At 41.4% G+C, this 20,777-nt stretch overlaps 1 protein-coding gene across 1 annotated transcript in view; it reads right to left on the bottom strand.

Moving 5' to 3' along the window:
* Positions 1-2,467: 2,467 nt before the first annotated feature.
* LOC308687553 (NACHT, LRR and PYD domains-containing protein 1 homolog) overlaps positions 2,468-20,777 on the bottom strand; it is a 206,430-nt gene continuing 188,120 nt past the window's right edge. Inside the window, exons 8-12 of the mRNA XM_081360156.1 lie at positions 13,374-13,420; positions 11,225-11,807; positions 8,121-9,052; positions 2,813-3,088; positions 2,468-2,646 (exon numbers count right to left, since the gene is read on the bottom strand). Of these exons, the coding sequence (XP_081216282.1) occupies positions 2,606-2,646; positions 2,813-3,088; positions 8,121-9,052; positions 11,225-11,807; positions 13,374-13,420 (1,879 nt within the window). The 3' untranslated portion in view covers positions 2,468-2,605. The remainder of the gene's footprint in view (positions 2,647-2,812; positions 3,089-8,120; positions 9,053-11,224; positions 11,808-13,373; positions 13,421-20,777) is intronic.

Genomic DNA, 20,777 nt, shown 5'->3' with positions numbered 1-20,777 from the left:
ATAAACAGTGAGTTTGCAGAAGCTGATTTCAGGGAAGCTCTTCAGCGTGTTTCTTCTGATGGCTCAGGAAAACCCCTGAATAAGGGAACCTCTCTCCGCAGACGGAGCACTGGCATGGGAACAGATGATTACACCACAGCCATGATCTACTAGAACGGATAGAGAGCTTCTATCCTCCTATAGTGTGACTGCAGGGGGCAATAGGGGGAGCTCACTGGCTTAGAGGGGCAGTAGATGTCAAGTGGTGGAGCTGAGCACTGAAAGACTGGTGTGCCGACTGGACATAACACCAGGCAAAGGTTGATTTGGCAGTGTATAGGCTGGAGGCATGTGTGTGTTCAGCATCAGGGGTTTGCTCTCTCTCAGATGAGGCAGGCGAGTGATGTGAGGAACACCCGTCAGCCCGACTGCGGATCCAGCGTGTGTGTGTCTTTTCAGCGCTTCAGTGAAGTTCACTTAATGTGTTACAGTTTAGTTTCAATAGCACTTTAGCTCTGTGCTTAACCTGACTCCAGTTTCAAATAATTATCACATTTAGATTGTGTTTCTAAATATAAACTAATCTCTTCTGCTCACAAAGGCTGCATTTATTTGATTTAAAAAAACTGTAATATTGTGAAATATTATTACAATGTAAATCATCTGTTTTCTATGTGAATATACAGTAAAGTGTAATTTATTCCTGTGATCAAAGCTGAATGTTCAGCATCATTACTCCAGTCTTCAGTGTCACATGATCCTTCAGAAATCACTTTAATATGAGGATTTGATGATCAAGAAACATTTATGATTATTATCAGTGTTGAAAACAGTTATTTACATGTTTATTTCAGGATTCTTTGATGAATAGAAAGTTGAAAAGAACAGCATGGAAACAGCAAAGACTCTCCAACTGTTGGTTTATTACGCTTCAATAGAGGACACATAAAAGACCTGCAAAAACCTGCTATAAAGTGCTAAACATTTCCTCAGTAACTCTAGTTGTCTAGAGTTAATCTCCAAACACTGAAATTCAGCTGAAAATAATGTAAAAACAGAAACTAATGTAAAGATCAATGCTATAATAAGAGCTCTACACAGTGTGTAATTATATAAACGAGACTGTCAGTAGCCATAGTTACACAAATGAAGGAGATCAATGATTTATTAACATTAATGAGAAAGATTGAGAACTGTTCTCCTCTCTGGGTGATGTCTCTTCCAGAAAGCAGAACAAAAGCTCCTGGAGACACAAACTGTGCTGCAACTACAGACTAAACCATGACTTGATGGAGCAACATGAGAAGAAATATTCCAGCTCTACGTGACGAATCTCACATTCGGCTTCTACAGCATCAGAACGCTCAGCTGCTGTCATGGGAAGAGCATCACTGGACACTTCTTTTCTGCTCTTTGTTGAAGTGATTTAGACACTCCAGCTGAATAATGTTTAATCGGACAGATTTTGTGGAGCTTCGTTCAGGTGTCCTGACGTTGGAGGAAGGCTGAGACTGTTGTAGAGGACATGAAGCTCAGAGAACATATTCTTCACTGCCAAATATCTGTGCTTCAGCATTATTATACAACACATCATATTTCAGCTGTCTTCTATCAGGACAAATAAAGGAAAGGATCATAAGGACACAGAAATAGAGCTAGTGACACAGAAGTGGCTCAACTTACCCACCATTAGGGGTATAGTATGTTGTCACTGGAGAATTTGAGTTCAAAATAAATGAAATATTAGTTTTTTTGTGCAAATGTTAAATTATGACACAACAAAATAAACTTATAAAAAAAAAGCTTTTATTAGATAAAGAAAATATTAAATGTCCCTCATTGCAGTTCACCAAACTTCGTGTGTTTGCAGAAGAATATAATCACATGAAAAGAAGAGCTGGATTATATTTGCCACAACTATGTTTTTTAAGAAAATTCAACATTTCATTGTTTATGAAAAACATTTTATAAAAATGTACATAAACAATTCAACAAGTATGAAATACAGTCAGACAACTACAAATTTTGCTACACATTTACTTTAACATTAAACTTGTTTTACCTTCCCTGTATTTGAGTTCAAAATAAAAAAGGGGGAAACGGTCCATTAACTCACGACAGTCTTACTTTACAGCACATTATTCAGAGTATATCATTCAGAATATTTCCACTTCTGTGACTGAAGTGACGTCGACGTCCGGGTTAGCAGTAGCATGAGCCGTCATCAAGTGTTATTTAAATAAACTGCTGATGTACTTACAAACTTTCCAATGCCTTGTTTTATGAGTACAGAACCTATTTCTACTACTGTAGAAGTTTGGTACCATTCTGGGCATTATTAGTGCGGTAATTTACCAGATACATCATAGGATCCATTAGCGCCTGCACTAAGCCATCCGGCTGATATCTCTAAATAAGCTCTTTTATCTAATAAAATAAGCTTAACTTTAATAATGTTCGACCAAGGGGAGAAAAGGCTTCTGGGGGGTGTTTGGCTCGATGTCATGGTGCAAAGGACCCTAGGTTGATTTTACTCCGAACCATCCCTTTAAGTTCAATACTTGCATATAATTATGTGATAAATATGTAGTTCCAGGTCCATTATTTACCCTGGATCTGTTTTGAATCAACAAGTGGAAGAAGCCTTCATGTTGCCCTCAGTCCGAGCTGTGAGAGAAAGATGAAACATCAGATTACACAAACACATCAGCTGAGCAAAGAGAAACATTTGAGTTTAACAAGGACTTCATTTTTCACATTGAATCCCTCACAGTACTAAACAATCACTCCTTACAATGAAAGAAAACATTTAAATGTAATGTTTAAACATTACCTTCCTTGTGTTTGTTCTCCAACTCTTTAGCCAGATTATTCTGGTTCATCTTCCTCAGGATGTTCACTGTGATCTTCACAGCTTCTTCTGGTCCTAAACGTGCCACTATCGTGTCCACTGTGTCAAAGACATCTGCGTTCTGCATTTCAGAAGTTGAAATACACTCATGATTCCTCAAGTACCACTGAAAGCACTTCAGGTCATCTTTTCCTAGATCCCTCAGTGAGTTCACGAGCAGCTCTTTAACAGACGCCATATTCCTTCGCTGATTCACTTCTGCAGGACAAAAAGAAAAAGATCTATAGTATTTTTCACTCTAAACAGATGATTCGAAGTATTCAGATGTTAGGGTTAGATCAGGTCTCGTCTCTTAGAGGCATCTCATCCAAACTATTGTCGAACAGTCAGTGATTTTTCAGCGAGTCACACACAAAGCAGGAAACAAGATTAAATAAAAAGGTTTTTACGAGTAGTGCAATTAGTAGTCAGAGGTGCAAAAACATTATATGTTGCCATGGAAGGACTGAATAACACATTTACATGATCTAAATGAATTATTTGAGCTAAATAATGTAAAATTATTGTGTGTGTATAATGTAGATATATTTTAGCTCCTCCTATGAACTTTATATAACTATAAATGAACTTGCCATAGCACATTAATTGTAATATTCATTTTACAACAGTACACAAGCCCAAGTTTTACCACCTCCCTACAAAAAGGAATCAAATTAGTAAATAAAGTTGCATAGAACTACTCAGAAGAATGATGTGTTGACGTAATCAATTACATTAAAGGGACAATGTGTAGCTTTTTAGGTATTTTATTATCTAAAATCAATATTTTTATTCATACATATGTCCTCAATGGTGTACAAAAACCTCTGCCAATTATCTGACTTATCCTCGTAAACGAAGAATTTATTATCTTTATATACATGGGACGGGTCGGTCCATGGAGGCTTCCATGTAGTTCCGCCATCTTGAAAAACTATAATAGCAGAGAGGGACAAAAAGTTCTAGGCCAACACGTTTCCACAAACACCACACACGCTTTCGTTCAGAGCCAGGCGTCACGTGACTGAAGCCAGCAGGAGTGGAGGAGCAGAGAGAGGCGCTTGTCACTGCCCCGGCAAGTTTAAAAGGCTGCACTGTACGGTTATTTATAATGGAGGACCATACATATGCTGAGTCACAGGATAAGGAGTCCTCGTCGTCAAAAAAGTCCAAAATAGACGTGGAAACGTGACCGGAGATTACAAAAACAAGGGTTTATGTCGGGATAGCTAATGCAGGAGAAAGCTTTCAAAAGAGACCCTGAAGTTGCCTGCTTTCTTCTCGACAGGTAAGTCAATGTTACGGTCTTAATTACAAGCTTTTTTTTCATTGCTTGGTTGTGTACTTTATTATATAGACAGTAGAACATTTATAGTTACAGTAAAAGTTAAACAGGCTCTTTGATGAATAGCAGCTATTGAGTAAAGTAGAGAAGGCCCTAAAAACAAGGTTGTATGTTTTGTTTGTTCAAAACTGTAACATTCGTTTGTTCGTTGTGTCAAGTTGCAGTTTGTTTGAAATAACAAACCAGTTCACCCGAAGGAAAACTCAATGAAGTGCTATTAGAGGACATCCTGTCATAGCTTTTTGGTACATAACGGCTACCGTAGATGCAACGCGCATTTTAAAAAAAGAGGCAGTGTAGAGCACTATTCATTTGAATGCAAAATACAATTTCACCACTAGATGGGAGAAATTCCTACACAATGTCCCTTTAATTATGAAAAAAACGTATATTTGTGTGGAATGCACCAAAGTGGCACAGTGTCTACATTCATCCCTAACAGTGGCGGCGCCAGGGAGGAGCTAGGTGGTGCCATAGCTCCCCCCTATAATAGCCATAGTACCTACCCAGCACCCCCAAGAAATATCTGTAATTTTTAATATTTATATTTTAATGTCATGTTTGAATAGTCTTTTCCATGTTGTTAAAAATAGGAATTAAATAATAATTAAAAAATCGCGAGCGGGCACGGGCTTTATGAGCGCTGAGCGAGCAGGAACGAGTAACGTTAGTGACTGTTGTCGTCGAAAAAGATGGATATAGCAAAAAAGCTGTCGGGGACTAAAAATAGAAAAAGAAAGAGGGAAAATGAGATGGCATGTCAATTGATGCGACAGCAGCTAAATAAGTGGATGGTGAAAGGCAACAGGTAGGATTTAAAGTGTGACGTCCAGGCATGTAGGCTACTGGCCATCGGGACTACCGGGAGATTCCTGGTGGGCCGATGTGCTTTTTGGGCCGATACATCTCATACTTTTTTTTTTTTTTTTTTTGTCTTAACGGCCCATAAAACTCGTACATCGGTGGCCCATTAATTTTGTTTCGCTTTATTGGCGGCACTGGGTTAGTACGTAATTATTGTGTAATGCATTGGTCAAAAAAAAAGTCAGCGTTAGTTTTTTTTCTGACACCCTATGAAACACGAAGATCAGCGGCCCATTGGTTCTTTTCTTGATTGACACTGGGCTGGCCCAATCACATCTTTAATGTGAAGTATAGAAATATACTCTTTCAAGTATAGAAATTAGTACAAAACTAATTATGAAAGTTCCCTTTATTTTGCAGTGCATTTGTTTTACAATATATGGCTATTACTATCATGGGATTAATATTATAACTATTATTATGTAGTAGTGTAATTTAGATTGACACTGTAACTAAAAAAGATTTGAATTTTTCTTTGTTTAATTTGCATACTGAATATGGGTTGAAGCTTTTAATTTTTAACTCTCAAAGTGCACTAGATTGATGATTGCCAAAATTGTTGCTGCATACCCCTCTGACACTTGGTAGTTGTGCTCCTGTCTATAGCCCTTGCGTTGAATACTTTTCCATATATACACAGTATGCTTGTAGTCGCGTAACGAGTATAGTTAATGCGGGCGTGTACGCATTTGTATACCAAGGGTGGTCTGATGCGACCTCCATAATGAAACGCCCCAAAATTCAAAGCACCTTCTCTTAAAGGACAAGTTCGGTATTTTACACTTAAAGCCCTGTTTACAGATCGTTTCTGATGAAATAGATCGGTTAAGATAAAAATTTGGACACATGCTGCTGTCCCGAGAATTTTAGGTTTCTTTCGCTTTCCCCCCCACCTCCAGAATGGCAGCCTATGGGCACTGGAACAATCCTTCCAAAAAAGCATTAAACTTTCGTTTACAAAGACGTGAAACTCACCGAGTGGTCAGGGGTGTTCACTGATATGCTCACACAAAAATTGCTGCAAAAGATGCTTTAAGTGTTGAGCATCCCCATAGCACCAGCAACAGAAAATCTCTGGAGCAGCCACTGATCCCTAATCCTGTCATGTTTCACACAAAACAAGACTCACCAGAGCAGATGCCAATTAACTATTAGTTCTTCAGTAATTATTATTAGTTATGCAGTAAGTAAGAAACAGTATTCTAAAGTGTTACCGAGATATTGATTTCAGATAAAACTGTTTTAAAATCGTACCTGTTTGTATCTTATGATCCAACAGTGTACAACACAATAGTCATAATGGCAACAGCTGCATTTGTATGAAACAACACAGAGAGCAAATCCATGATACTGGATGGCATAATTAACTGTACACAAAATATTGATTTGACTGTGTTTAAATATTTTATCAGCTCACCAAATGCAAAACTTCCACAAAGTAAAACCCGTTCCTAGCAGGCGTATAGCGCTGCTGACTTCAGTGACCCGGATGAGTCTCTGTTTCTGTTCTCTGTTGTTAACTGGGAATATCATACCACTGGATTGCATGATTAGATTGCATGAACCAATCAGAATCAAGTATTGCATGATTAGATTGCATGAACCAATCAGAATCAAGTATTCCATACAGCCGTGTAATAAACTCTTATAAAGATTACTCCTCCAATGAACTAGAGAAGAGTACACTTAAAATACACATCCTGAGGCGTAAAACCCCCACCGCTAGATTACGAACTGAAGGTTTGTATACACTGTAGAATCTAATTAGATACTCCTAATTAAAAAACAAAAAACATGCAAACCGATTGCCTTAAAAAAACTAAGTAAAGTGAAATAGAAATAATATGTTGTACTGGCAAATGCTTAGTTAGTATAGTTCACTTACACTAGAGTTCTAGTAACTAAAAAGGACATGTAGAGAGAACTTGATAATTTACTTTAGATTTACTCTTGATTTATTATAGTTACCATTGTTGTGTTTCACATGCTGAATGGTGAAGTCTGTGACTCAAGCATGGGCAATTACAAGATATTGTCACAAATATAGTGGAATTATATCAACCCAATTAAAATTTTCACAAGGTGTTAATGACACAAGTGTTAGCGATACAATTTTAAAAGACCATTATTCAACGTAAAACATAAACTAGTAAATGATTTAGTTAGAAGTTATGTCACCTTTAGAATAGAATTACAATAATATAAATGAAGTTCCAAGTGCCCAACCGAATATAACACTGGTAATCATAATGGTGAGTTCAGACAAAAACATTTTAGGAAAATAAATTTATGAAGTCAGCTTATGTGAAGTTCAATATCAATACAATTCAATATCAAAATTACTATGGGAAGCGAGTGAATGCAAACAGAGAAAGAAAACTGCAGAAGTGGAGGAAATGAGTGAAAAGTCTATTAAGAACTGCCCTGCCTCAGAAACTCTTTTTGCTTGACGAAATGTCACTCAAACCGAACAATTGGTTTTCTGAGTAACCAAGCCTGAGTTTTCTGAGTTTACTTTGCATTGGAAAAAAACTAATTAAATATATAAAATATTTACGAGTTTCTTTGCAATGTCATTAGCAATTAATTGTCTTGTCCCATGTTTAGCAGTTCCCCGTTATGTTTAATGCCTATTAGTCTCCCCAGGTGTCTCTGGTTAACCACAGCCCCTTGGTATCTTGTTTGCCTCTGTACTTAAACCCTGTGTCTTGTGTCAGTGTTTGTGGGTTCTTGACTTTGTATGTTGTTCTGTTCCTGAGTCTTGGTCCTGAGGCTATGTCTGCATCTGTGAAGTTTTGAGTTTATTTAATAAATTTAGCTGCATGTGGATCTGGATTCTGCCTCTGCTTCAACCTCGGCGTAACAGTATGATATCACAGATCTTTCTCACGCTCTCCTGACTGGCTAAACTGTCATGTGTGATTTCTGAATATTGTTCCTCATGAATTAGTTTCTGCTGACAGAGTTTATCTGCAATGATCTGGACATTTGTAACCCCTGAATGAGATCTGACCAATGCTTATCAAAGAAACTGTTATTTACCTTCCTCACTATTCAGACGCGGCTCGGCTCTCTTAGGACGAATCAGATCGAGTTCATTTTTCTTAATCGTTGTAGTCCAGACAGTCTTCTGATCCTCTTCTCTGATAAGAGTTATTTGAAGATCATTCTCCAGACTTGTGTTGACCCTGAAGAAGTTTGGGGGAGTTTCTCTTGTGAGTGTGATCCCTTCTTCAGGATCGATAGAGACACCAGGAACGTCAGGAACATCAAGAATGTGTGGCGTTTCCATCCGAAATGGCCTGCCAGGTCTGGGACGCCTGATGATGCATGATGAAAAGGATTTTTCAATTTCCTCAACCTTTTCTTTTGCACGATCATCAACTGGAAAAAAGTAGAGATGTAGAATGAGAGGATCTTTAGAACACATGTAGAGAAGAAGATCGCAGTGTTCGTGAAGATTTCCCCATCCAATTAACTGACTTATTAAAGTTGTAATAGAGAAGGATGGTTGGACAATCTTAGCATGGAATCGGGTCAACTGCACAGGTTCTGTGGTTATTCCCTCGTCTTTTACGGTGAGGACTTTCACAGCATCTTTGAGAGAGGGGTCAGACTCTCCTAAACAGGCGTAATGGGGCAGATGAACTTCCTCCAGTTTCCCTGAGATCACCGTCACGTCAATCACTGGACCGATCCGGTTGCACTGCAGCCTCTCCAGCTCTGCGTTGAGGAAGAGTCCGTCTACGGTACGGTACTGAAGGGTGATGACACAGTCACAGACCCATCGCATTCTGGTCCTGACACACTCGTAACGGCCTGGGTCAGTGCTGACCCTGAACTTTGACCCTCCTTCATCTGTACAGGCCGACGGCTCAATCTGAAGCCACTGATCAGAATCAGCTATATGGACACAAGACTGACAGTTCAGCAGCGGGTGAATATCCAGCCCAGAAGGTTTGGGCTGAGAGAACCTGTGAAGAACCAGAAGAAGGCAGAAGCAAAGAGTCAGCTGCTTTTATTAATCTCAGTTGATGTTATTTTCAATGTTTATTAATACATTATTAACATCAAAAGTTGTATCTGTCAATATTATTTAATGGATCTGAACTAACATGAACTAACAATGAACAGTTGACTAACTAACGTTAACAAATACAGTTAATGAATTAACGAATGTTAACTAATGGGACCTTATTGTAAAGTATTACCAACAATTCAAAACCAACAACATACAAACAGTTTACTATGAAAATTATTTTTGACAGGCAGTTTGACAGAGAAAATATAAAGCTAGTATATAATGCTGCGACTGACACCTGTGATGTCACTCACTAATAACAAACAATCTAATATAACAAACACATGCATACTATAATGAGAGTTTAATTCACACATAATTGTCCAGTTATGTTTATGTTTAACTAGCCAACATGAACTCTATATTCTATGGAAGCTTGTTTCTGCCACTGAATAATAAATAAATAATAATAATTGCGACTTTTTCTGACAATTCTGACTTTTTTTTCTCACGATTGCGATATATCAAGTCAGAATTGTGACTTTTTTTCTCAGAATTGCGAGATATGAAGTCAGAATTGTGAGAAATAAAGTCACAATTCTGAGAAATAAAGTCGCAATTGTGAGATATAAAGTCGCAATTCTGAGAAATAAAGTCGCAATTGCGATATATAAAGTCGCAATTCTGAGAAATAAAGTCGCAATTGAGAGATTTAAAATCGCAATTCTGAGAAATAAAGTCGCAATTGGGAGATATAGTCGCAATTCTGAGAAATAAAGTCGCAATTGGGAGATATAAAGTCGCAATTCTGAGAAATAAAGTCGCAATTGGGAGATTTAAAATCGCAATTCTGAGAAATAAAGTCGCAATTGGGAGATATAAAGTCGCAATTCTGAGAAATAAAGTCACAATTGGGAGATATAAAGCCAGAATTGCATGATATAAAGTCGCAATTGCGTGTTATAAAGTCAGAATTGTGAGATATAAACTATTCTGAGGTAAAAAAAAAAAATCAAAAAAGTATTTTTTTCCCTTAGAGTTGGACTTTATATCTCAATTCTGAGAAAAGTCAGAATTGCGAGATATAAACTCGCAATTATGTGTTATAAAGTCAGAATTGCGTGATATAAAGTCGCAATTGCGAGAAAAAAAGTCAGAATTCTGACTTTATAACACGCAATTGCGACTTTATTTCACGCAATTCTGACTTTATATCTCGCAATTCTGACTTTATAACATGCAATTGCGACTTTTTTCAAGCAATTCTGACTTTATTTCTCACAATTGTGAGAAATAAAGTCAGAATTGCGAGATGTAAACTCGCAATTGTGAGATAAAAAGTCGCAATTATCTTTTCAAAATGTTTTATTTTGTGGCGGAAACAAGCTTCCATAATATTCAACATCAATAAGCTCAAGATGAATAATGTGTCAAGTCTTCTATAAATCAGTGTTTTTAACTGTGGATATTTTCACAGAGGTGGACAGATAAAGACCATCAGCAGTCTGGGGTGGACAGAAATGTTCATTATCAAACATAATAAATAAGTTTGACTATAAAGAACTGGACTGTTTTACTGCTTACAACACAACTTTCTACAGTTAATTGTGCTTGATTGTAATTGAGGGAGTGCTGGAATAGATCAAGTAATACTGAGTGAATTTGACTATTTCTGTCTTATTCCTCGTCTGCAGGAATATTAATAGAAAAGAAGATCACACTACAGCTAGAAAATTACAGAAAATGAATAGCAAATTACAGTTTAGAGATCGTGTGTGATCAGGAGCTTTAGAGAAATACCAGTAAATCAGTCTTAAGCCCTATTCACAGAGACCTCACAACTCTGAAACTGAAGGAGAAACAGATTTAGCTCTAAACTAACTAAAATGAAGAATAATGTGTTTATAGTCTCTGCACAGGAGAGACTCTGTGTTGTTTCAAAACAAAGGAAAATATGTATTTATTGGTACTGGCCAAAACATGTTGTGAAATATCAGCATATGGAGTATCAGCACAAACCCAATATGGTGCATCTCTAGTGTTTAGTGATGTATGAAGAACAGAGGATTGAACTATTATTCAGTCTGGAGAAATCCTTCACTAAGACACAGTATATTTCACTCACCCGGTTGTGTGTGTATCACTGGTGTTTCTCTCAGGACGCTGTTTAATGGCACACAGAGACACTGAGGAGTTATAATCATAAAGTCTAAATCCAGCATAGAGGGGTTCAGTGAATGTGGTGTTGAGTGTGTGTAAGTGTGTGAGTGTGTGTGTGTCAGAGACGCTGTAGAAGGACAGAGTGCCGGCCGACACGTCCACATACACTCCTGCTCTCTTAGAGGATGAAGAGACGACAGGAATAACAGTGCTGTACTTATTGTGGCAGACAGAGAATCTGTTATCAGAGCAGTCCAGACTCCAGGATTTGTCATTTAATCCAAACATACAGTGTTCTATCCCTCCTTTCCTGCCGATTCCTTTATATGACACTGATATAACAGCTCTATATCCGCTCCATTCAGCCTCCCAGTAACAGCGTCCAGTCAGACTCTCTCCACACAGAACCTGAGGAACATCCTCATCAAATCTCTCTGGATGACGAGGATACGGCTGACGCTCAGACACACACGTCACTGTCCTGTTCTCATCAGACAGAATGAGTTCAGTGTGTGCTGTGTTTGGATCCAGTGTGAGATCACAGTCATCTGAATAAAAGAGGAGAAACATTTCACTAAATGGCACAAATCAACAATAAATCACTAAATTATTGTGTGTGTAGACCAGAGTTTCCGCAAGAAAAAAATGGTGCCGGTCAAAGTGACCGGCAGAGGTTTCGTTTTCCGGACATTTTGATGATATGCCGGTCAAATACCGCCTCTTAATTAGGGGGGCGGGATTATTACACGATTTATTATTTATAATAATAATATTACCATGCATCTTACGTGACAGTTCTCCATTACGGACGTGTCGCGACCGTTCAAAGCGGCACTAAAAGACTGTTTTAAAACTTCCACAGAGACCTCAAACAGAAAGCACAAAGCCCTTCTTTAAAACGAATTTCGTTTTGTATTAATTGTATCTTAATTTTAATCAGTGTTTCATTATCCAAATTTCTCGATTTAATAAATAAAAAGTAAATATAGCAGACAATAAATAATCACGACATGGAGGCGCCAGCGCCTGAACTGTCTGGAGCTCACGTTAAGCTATCATCCATGAACCGAAATTTAACGTATAGGCCTAAGGTAGCCTACTCGCCTCACACACCTAAAAAAAAAAAAAAAAAAGAAATATACTGTATCTATTATCTACAGAAATCTCTACTTTTAAACAGAACCATTCAAAACAAAATAAAAGGATGTAATCTGTATGAAATGTCTATCTCTCTCCGGCGCGTTCACTACTGCGAAGATCGCGAGTCAGACTTCATCTTTGCAGCCGACAGAAAACAATGTTTATTAATAGACAATTAAAATGTCTCATTGCAATATTTTACATATTCATAATCATTACTTTTGCTGGTTCTTTGTGACAGTTATGAAAAATTGAGTGTGAGGGATTTGTTCACTTCACACAAAAAGATCTTGGAATGAGATGGCTAACTGTAGTAGCGTTTAGTCCACTGCCTATAATAGCCTAATTTAGAGATCACTTTTTTTTTTTTACAGACTACTGACTAGAGAGTAAACATGAGGCACTCGCAAGAAAATGGATAAGTAGCTACATAATAACATTCACAGATATTACACCATTTAAAAAAATACATAGGCTACTGAGTTACTAAAACATTCTTTGTCAAATGATACACCTGTTTGTTCACAGTTTTAACGTTCATGTTTCCATTTGTTTAATTTCAAGATCTGAGGTGAATTATATCCATTGTTGCTTTTACAGCTTCAAAGCTGGAGCACTAAATGATATTCAAAGTCACATTTCACGCTTTTAACATTAAATAAAGCACATAAACAGTAGCCTACCAGAGATTATCATTGCCACACTTTGTGTTTGATGTTCCAGCGCGACGTCGCAGAAAAATAGATACCGTTTCTAAATTAGAAATGTTGCGTGTCGCCGTCGCGTCTGGTTAGGACAAAAACTCTGATTAACATGGAAAAGATAGGCCTACCTTTTATCGCGTCTCATGTAGTTAGTTAGGACACGGTGTTAGGCAATTTGACCGGAGAGATTTAATTTTGTCGGACATTTCATTTTTTTTCTGGCCAATGTCCGGCAATTACCGGACAACGGAAACCCTGGTGTAGACCTACATTTGTGTAATCCTGCTGTCATTCTGAACTCTCCACAATGATCCACACTATAAAACACAAACATGATTCACATTAATTTCTAAAGGAAACACAAGAAAGTGTGTGTGTGTGTGTGTGTGTGTGTGTGTGTGTGTGTGTGTGTGTGTTTGTATGTGTGTGTGTGCATCATCCTCCCTTTGAACGCGAGAGTGTGTGTGTGTGTGTGTGTGTGTGTGTGTGTGTGTGTGTGTGTGTGTGTGTGTGTGTGCGCATCATCCTCCCTTTTAACGCAACAGTGTGTGTGGGCATCATCCTCCCTTTCAGTTCAGTTTCTTTATTTATACCCGTAGGTAAATTAAGTTCCAGAGAACAAGTTTAGGCAGTTGCTCAAACATATAAACGATAAACACCATACAAACAAAAACAGGACACTAAAATAAAAAAAAATCACACTAAAACAATTTACTCCATCTTAGTACTATTCATAAAATGAATCACTACTGGAGCAAAGCTGTTTTTGTATCGTTTGGTTGTACACCGCAGTACTCTAAACCGTCGATTGGACGGCAGACACTGGAACTCATAATGCAGCGGATGCAGCTGGTCACTCAAAATTGAAATACCCATGCGCTGTACCTGCCTGGTATACAGCGAGGCTGGGTTCAGTAGTGGTTCGCCAATCAACCTACTAGACCATTTCACAATCTGGTTGATAGAGTTCCGGCTCTTTAAAGTCAAGTTCCCGTACCAAGATACCAGAGAAAAAGAAAGTACAGATTCAATAAAAGCACGATAAAACATACTCAGCAGTGTTTTCTCAATTTGAAATTTACACAGTTTCCTTAAAAAGAACAGACGTTGATGCCCCTTTTTGCACACCGTTTCACAGTTGGCTTCAAAACTCAACTTTGAATCAATGATTGTCCCAAGATATTTGTAAGACTGCACACACTCCACTGTTTCACCCTTAATGCACGTGACTTCATGCATATAGACATTCTTTCTGAAATCAATAACCATATCCTTGGTCTTCAGTATATTTAAATGAAGGTGAGATTCCTCACACCACTCAACAAAGTCATTAATAATAGGTCCATGACTATTCTCATTATTCTGAAGCAAACTGACGATTACAGTATCGACTGCGTACTTCAAAACAACACGATTTTCCAAATGACTTTGGCACATATTTGTATAAAGAATAAACAGTAGAGGAGAAAGTACACATCCTTGTGGTGAACCAGTGGAGGTAGTAACCTGTGCAGAGATTGTGTTATTTATTTTCACTCTTTGTGTTCTCTCAGTTAAAAAATCTAAAATCCATCCGACTAAATTATTACTCAGTTTGAACTGTTCTAAAAGTCTACTTATTAGGATGTGAGGTTGAATTGTCTTAAACGCAGAGGAAAAATCTACAAATAGAAGCCTTGCATGAGACCCCTTCCCCTCCAGATGTTTCAAAAGCAGATGTATCAAGGTGACCGTTGCATCCTCTACACCTCTTTTTGATCTATAAGCAAACTGCATTGGGTCTCGTGATCCCATGTTTCAAACTTTAGTTAGTGTGTAATGTTGTTGTTAGAGTATAAATAATATCTGTAAAATTATAAAGCTCAAAGTTCAATGCCAAGCGAGATATTTTATTTAACAGAAGTTGACTACAAAAAACGGCTGGATTGGACTACATCCCTCTACTTCCTTCTTTAATGACGTCACTAGAACCGTGTTTTGACTAACCTCCGCCCACATGTCACGGTTCATGAATCGGCTGTCTCATGCTGATGTGTCTGTGTGAATGTAATTGTGTGGGTGTGGTTACTCGTTGTGTTGATTAGTGTCTCCAGCTGTCATCAATCCCAGTTCCCTTTATATGCCCAGTAATTTCCCTCTCATGTTGTCAGATCGTTGTGGTTGTTCCTCGGTGTGTGTCCTGTTCCTGTGCCTCGTCTGCAAAGTTCTTCGTCTGGATTTCGTCAGTTTCTTCGTGTCGTCTGGATGTTCCACGGTTCCTGGTTGTTCACTCGAGCACGCTGTTCACCGCACCACCACCGGATCGCCATCTCGTCCCTGCTTCATTTCCACCTGAGTGTTTGTCCCCGACCTGTGTCTTCATCTGACCGTTTACAAATAAACTGAGATTTTACTTGCATTTTGCATCCTCCTGTTATTTCCTCACAGAACGATCTGACCACATCATGGATGCAGCAAGCACGTCCCAGATCAACGATTTCATCGCTCACAGTATCTCACGTATGGACCAACAAGAGGAGAGCGTCTCGGGCACAGGTCGTGCGGTGCAAGCACTCGTGAAGCAGGTGTCCGAGCTCACCCAACAAGTACAACTTCTACGGAGTCCCACTGCGCCCCCCACACCGACCGTTCCCCCACCATCAGCGCCCGCAGCAGCGGAAGGATCGGAGCCACACCTACCCCCACCAGAGGGATATTCCGGTGAGCCTGAATATTGCAGAGCATTCCTCACGAAATGTTCCATGCATTTTGCCTTACAGCCACGCACTTTCCAGAGCGAACAGGCAAAGGTGGCATTTGTATTAACCCTGCTGTCAGGGAAAGCAGCGCTTTGGGGAACGGCGGTGTGGGAGAACGGAGACAACTGCTGCACCTCGTTCCAGGCACTCTCCGAAGAGATGAAGAGAGTTTTCGATCGTGCAGTGGCGGGTAAGGAGGGTAAGGAGGCGGCCAGATTACTCGCCGAACTGCGACAGGGAGAAGGCTCGGTGGCAGACTTTTCCATTCGGTTCCGCACCCTGGCCGCAGAGTGCCGTTGGAACGAGGAGGAGCAGTGGGATAGGTTCCTGCATGGGCTGGCTGACCGCGTTCAGAGAGAAATTTACACGATGGACTTACCGGAGACGTTGAACGGACTGGTGGAACTAGCTCTGAGAGTGGACGCTCGACTGAATCGTGTGACCAGATTGACGCGTCCCAGCCATCCACAGTCCAGCACGGAGGACCACCAGCCCGGTGGTGCGAGCGCGGTCAGCCCCGCATTCGACCACGAGCCCATGCAGGTGGGGAGAGCTCGGCTTTCCCGGGAGGAGAGGGAAAGGCGGAGATCCCAAGGACTCTGCCTATACTGTGGCCGGGCGGGCCACTTCATCCACTCCTGCCCGGTAAAGGAGCAAGGCCCGGTAGTAAGTATGAGGCTACTATCGGGTGGGATCTCCGCCGAGAAGACCTCATCACCATCATCGACCCTCCTCCCGGTAAGACTGAGATGGCGAACGTCGACGCACTGCACCAACGCACTATTGGATTCGGGAGCGGAGGGAAATTTCATGGACTTCAAACTTGCACTTAAGCTTCAGATCCCCGTCACTCCCCTCTCGCACCAGATTACCGTCAACGCACTCAATGGACAAGAGCTTCCCCGGATTACTCATTCTACTGAAAACATCACCCTCATCACTTCTGGCAATCACACAGAACTTATCTCATTCCTGCTCATGGACTCACCACTTGCACCAGTGGTTTTGGGACACCCGTGGCTTTCCAGACACAACCCCCGTGTCGACTGGTGCACTAACACTGTTTCCACATGGAGTAACCACTGTCATGAGTCCTGTTTAGTGTCTGCCTGTCCCTCTGTGTCTGGTTCTGTGTTTCAGAGTGAGGCAGCGGATTTGTCTAATGTGCCCGCGGAGTACCTCGACCTGAAGGAGGTGTTCAGTAAGTCTCGTGCTGCTTCTCTCCCTCCGCATCGTTCCTATGACTGTGCAATAGATCTACTACCAGGTAAATCTCCGCCTAAGGGCAAACTTTACTCTCTTTCTGTTCCCGAGAGGGAGGCCATGGAGAAATATATTTCTGATTCTCTAGCCTCTGGGTTCATCCAACCTTCCTCTTCTCCTGCGGGGGCGGGGTTCTTTTTCGTTGGGAAGAAGGATGGTTCTCTGCGACCTTGCATTGATTACCGAGAGCTGAACAACATCACGGTAAAGAATTCTTATCCTTTGCCGTTGATGTCTTCCGCTTTCGAGAGGTTGCAGGGAGCATCTATTTTCACGAAACTGGACTTACGTAATGCATATCATTTGGTTCGCATCAGGAAGGGGGATGAATGGAAAACCGCTTTTAATACCCCTAGAGGACACTTCGAATATTTGGTTATGCCTTTCGGGCTTTCCAACAGTCCAGCGGTTTTCCAGGCACTCGTTAATGACGTGTTGAGAGACATGGTAGATCAGTTCATATATGTTTACCTGGATGACATATTGATTTTTTCTTCGTCTCTCCAGGAACACGTTCAACACGTCAGACGAGTGCTCCAGAGATTGTTAGAGAATGGGCTTTTTGTCAAGGCGGAGAAATGCGTGTTTCATGCACAGTCTGTTCCCTTCCTAGGGTACATCATCTCCTCTGAGGGAGTGCGCATGGATCCTGACAAGGTTAAGGCTGTGGTAGATTGGCCAAGTCCAGATTCCCGTAAGGCCCTACAGCGGTTCCTGGGGTTCGCCAATTTTTACCGGCGTTTCATTCGCAATTTCAGCCAACTAGTCGCACCTCTGACTGCCTTGACCTCCCCCCGAACGACGTTCAGGTGGTCGAACACTGCCGAGGCAGTGTTCAACAACCTCAAGAGTCGCTTCGTTTCGGCTCCCATTCTTGTCACCCCTGATCCCACACGTCAGTTCGTGGAGGAGGTCGACGCGTCAGAGGTGGGAGTAGGAGCAGTGCTTTCACAACGCGCTTCCTCAGACGACAAGATGCATCCCTGCGCGTTTTTTTCTCATCGACTATCGCCTGCCGAACGTAATTATGACATTGGTAACAGAGAGTTGTTGGCAGTCAAGTTAGCGTTGGAGGAGTGGCGTCATTGGTTAGAGGGTTCGGGTTGTTTGGACCGATCATAAGAATCTTGAATACATCAGATCTGCTAAAAGACTCAACTCCAGGCAGGCTCGGCGGGCTCTTTTTTTCGGACGTTTTGATTTTGTTCTCTCGTACCGCCCGGGTTCCAAGAACATCAAACCCGATTCTTTGTCTCGTATTTTTGATCCATCCGAACGCCCGGTGACTCCCGAGTGTATTTTACCTGAGAAAGTTGTCATCTCCACTCTGGTATGGGAGGTCGAATCGAGGGTCAAGACAGCCCTAGAAGGGGTAACGCCTCCGCCTGGTTGCCCACCGGGTCGTTTGTTTGTTCCGGAGGGGTTACGGTCCGACGTTATTCGATGGGGTCATTGCTCCAACGTGGCTTGTCATCCAGGAGTGACTCGTACCAGTTTTTTAGTTAAGCAACGATTCTGGTGGCCATTAATGGCTCGCGACATTCACGATTTTGTGTTGGCTTGCTCAGTCTGTGCCACTGGTAAGACATCTAACCAACCCCCAGATGGGTTACTTCGACCGCTGCCTGTCCCTTCGAGACCCTGGTCCCATATCGCTCTAGATTTTGTCACCGCCCTACAGAGGCATGACGGTTGTTTTAACCGTAGTGGACCGGTTCTCGAAGGCGGCACATTTCATCCCCTTGCCCAAATTACCTTCAGCCAAGGAGACAGCGGTCACAGTCATAGATCACGTCTTTCGGTTACATGGCCTCCCGATGGACGTGGTCTCTGACAGAGGTTCCCAATTCGTATCCAAATTTTGGCGAGAATTTTGTAGGTTACTGGGGGCCACGGTTAGTCTGTCCTCGGGCTATCACCCCCAGAGCAATGGCCAGTCTGAACGAGCCAATCAGGACCTCGAGAGAATGTTGCGATGTTTGGTTGCCAAGAATCCGTCGTCCTGGAGCCAACAGCTTTCTATGGTGGAGTACGCCCACAATTCGTTACCAGTGTCATCCACGGGCCTCTCGCCATTTAAGTGTAGTTTAGGTTACCAGCCACCAATTTTTCCTAGTCTGGAATCCGAAGTCGCGGTCCCCTCCGCTCACGCATTCGTCCAGAGGTGTCGCCGTACTTGGACTAGAGCCCGTGAGACTCTACTCCAAGCAGGGGGGCGCATGAAGGCCAAGGCCGACCGCCACCGGTCAAAGGCTCCCGTTTACGTCGTGGGTCAAAAAGTGTGGCTTTCTACCAAGAATATTCCGCTCCGCTCCGTGTCTAACAAGTTAGCTCCCAAATTCATTGGCCCGTTTCCTGTCACCAAAATTATTAGTCCGGTGACAGTCCGACTCAAACTTCCTCCTGCGTACAGGAGAATTCACCCCGCCTTCCATGTGTCTAAAATCAAGCCCGTGTTTTATTCTCCCATTAATCCGCCTGCCCCGGTCCCCCCCCCCGCCACGACTCGTAGATGGGGAACCCACTTATTTGGTACATCGTATTCTGGACTCGAGACGGAGGGGACGCGGATTTCAGTACTTGGTGGACTGGGAGGGTTACGGTCCGGAGGAGAGAAGTTGGGTACCTGCTAGAGACATTCTGGATCACTCCCTTATCGATGATTACAATCGACAGGTAAGGTTGTCTGGGAACGCCAGGAGGCGTTCCTAGGGAGGGGGGTACTGTCACGGTTCATGAATCGGCTGTCTCATGCTGATGTGTCTGTGTGAATGTAATTGTGTGGGTGTGGTTACTCGTTGTGTTGATTAGTGTCTCCAGCTGTCATCAATCCCAGTTCCCTTTATATGCCCAGTAATTTCCCTCTCATGTTGTCAGATCGTTGTGGTTGTTCCTCTGTGTGTGTCCTGTTCCTGTGCTTCGTCTGCAAAGTTCTTCGTCTGGATTTCGTCAGTTTCTTCGTGTCGTCTGGATGTTCCACGGTTCCTGGTTGTTCACTCGAGCACGCTGTTCACCGCACCACCACCGGATCGCCATCTTGTCCCTGCTTCATTTCCACCTGAGTGTTTGTCCCCGACCTGTGTCTTCATCTGACCGTTTACAAATAAACTGAGATTTTACTTGCATTTTGCATCCTCCTGTTATTTCCTCACACCACAGGAATGCAGGCGTATTGATGGCGAAATGTCAACAGGCGTGGGTGATGTTTATCTATAATCGGATACCGCAAAATTTTAATTCAAAGTTGTTAGTTTGCTCTGTCCATTTCACCACGGACTGTTTTTCTAACCTGGGCTAATATCAAGCAGGCTTCTCTCAGCGTTTCATACTGACGAAGGGGGCCATTTCAACTATATTCCAGCAAGCGGTAAGTAGTGATTTACTATGAAGTAGCGATCAACTTCACATCGTTTCTCTTAGTAGGATGAAAATAATCTTACTTAAACTGTGATTAATATACAGAAAGCAATCAAAGAACAATCCCTTTCCAATCGCCCAAGCTGTCAATCACACAGCGCGAGTTTATCTGGACACTTGCCAAAACTCGTTATGAAATCAATGACACTTACACTGCACAACAAAGCTCTTACTGTATTTATATACCTCATGTTTGCATTGGTGAAATCATTAGTGAGAGTGCAGAAACTGCGTTGCAATGATAAGATCTTTTTTT

This window comes from Scardinius erythrophthalmus (assembly GCF_964197995.2).
Source record: "Scardinius erythrophthalmus genome assembly, chromosome: 3".
NCBI classification, from domain to species: Eukaryota; Metazoa; Chordata; class Actinopteri; order Cypriniformes; family Leuciscidae; genus Scardinius; species Scardinius erythrophthalmus.
Note: the sequence above shows the minus strand (reverse complement) of the source record. Positions and strands in the feature narration are given on the sequence as shown.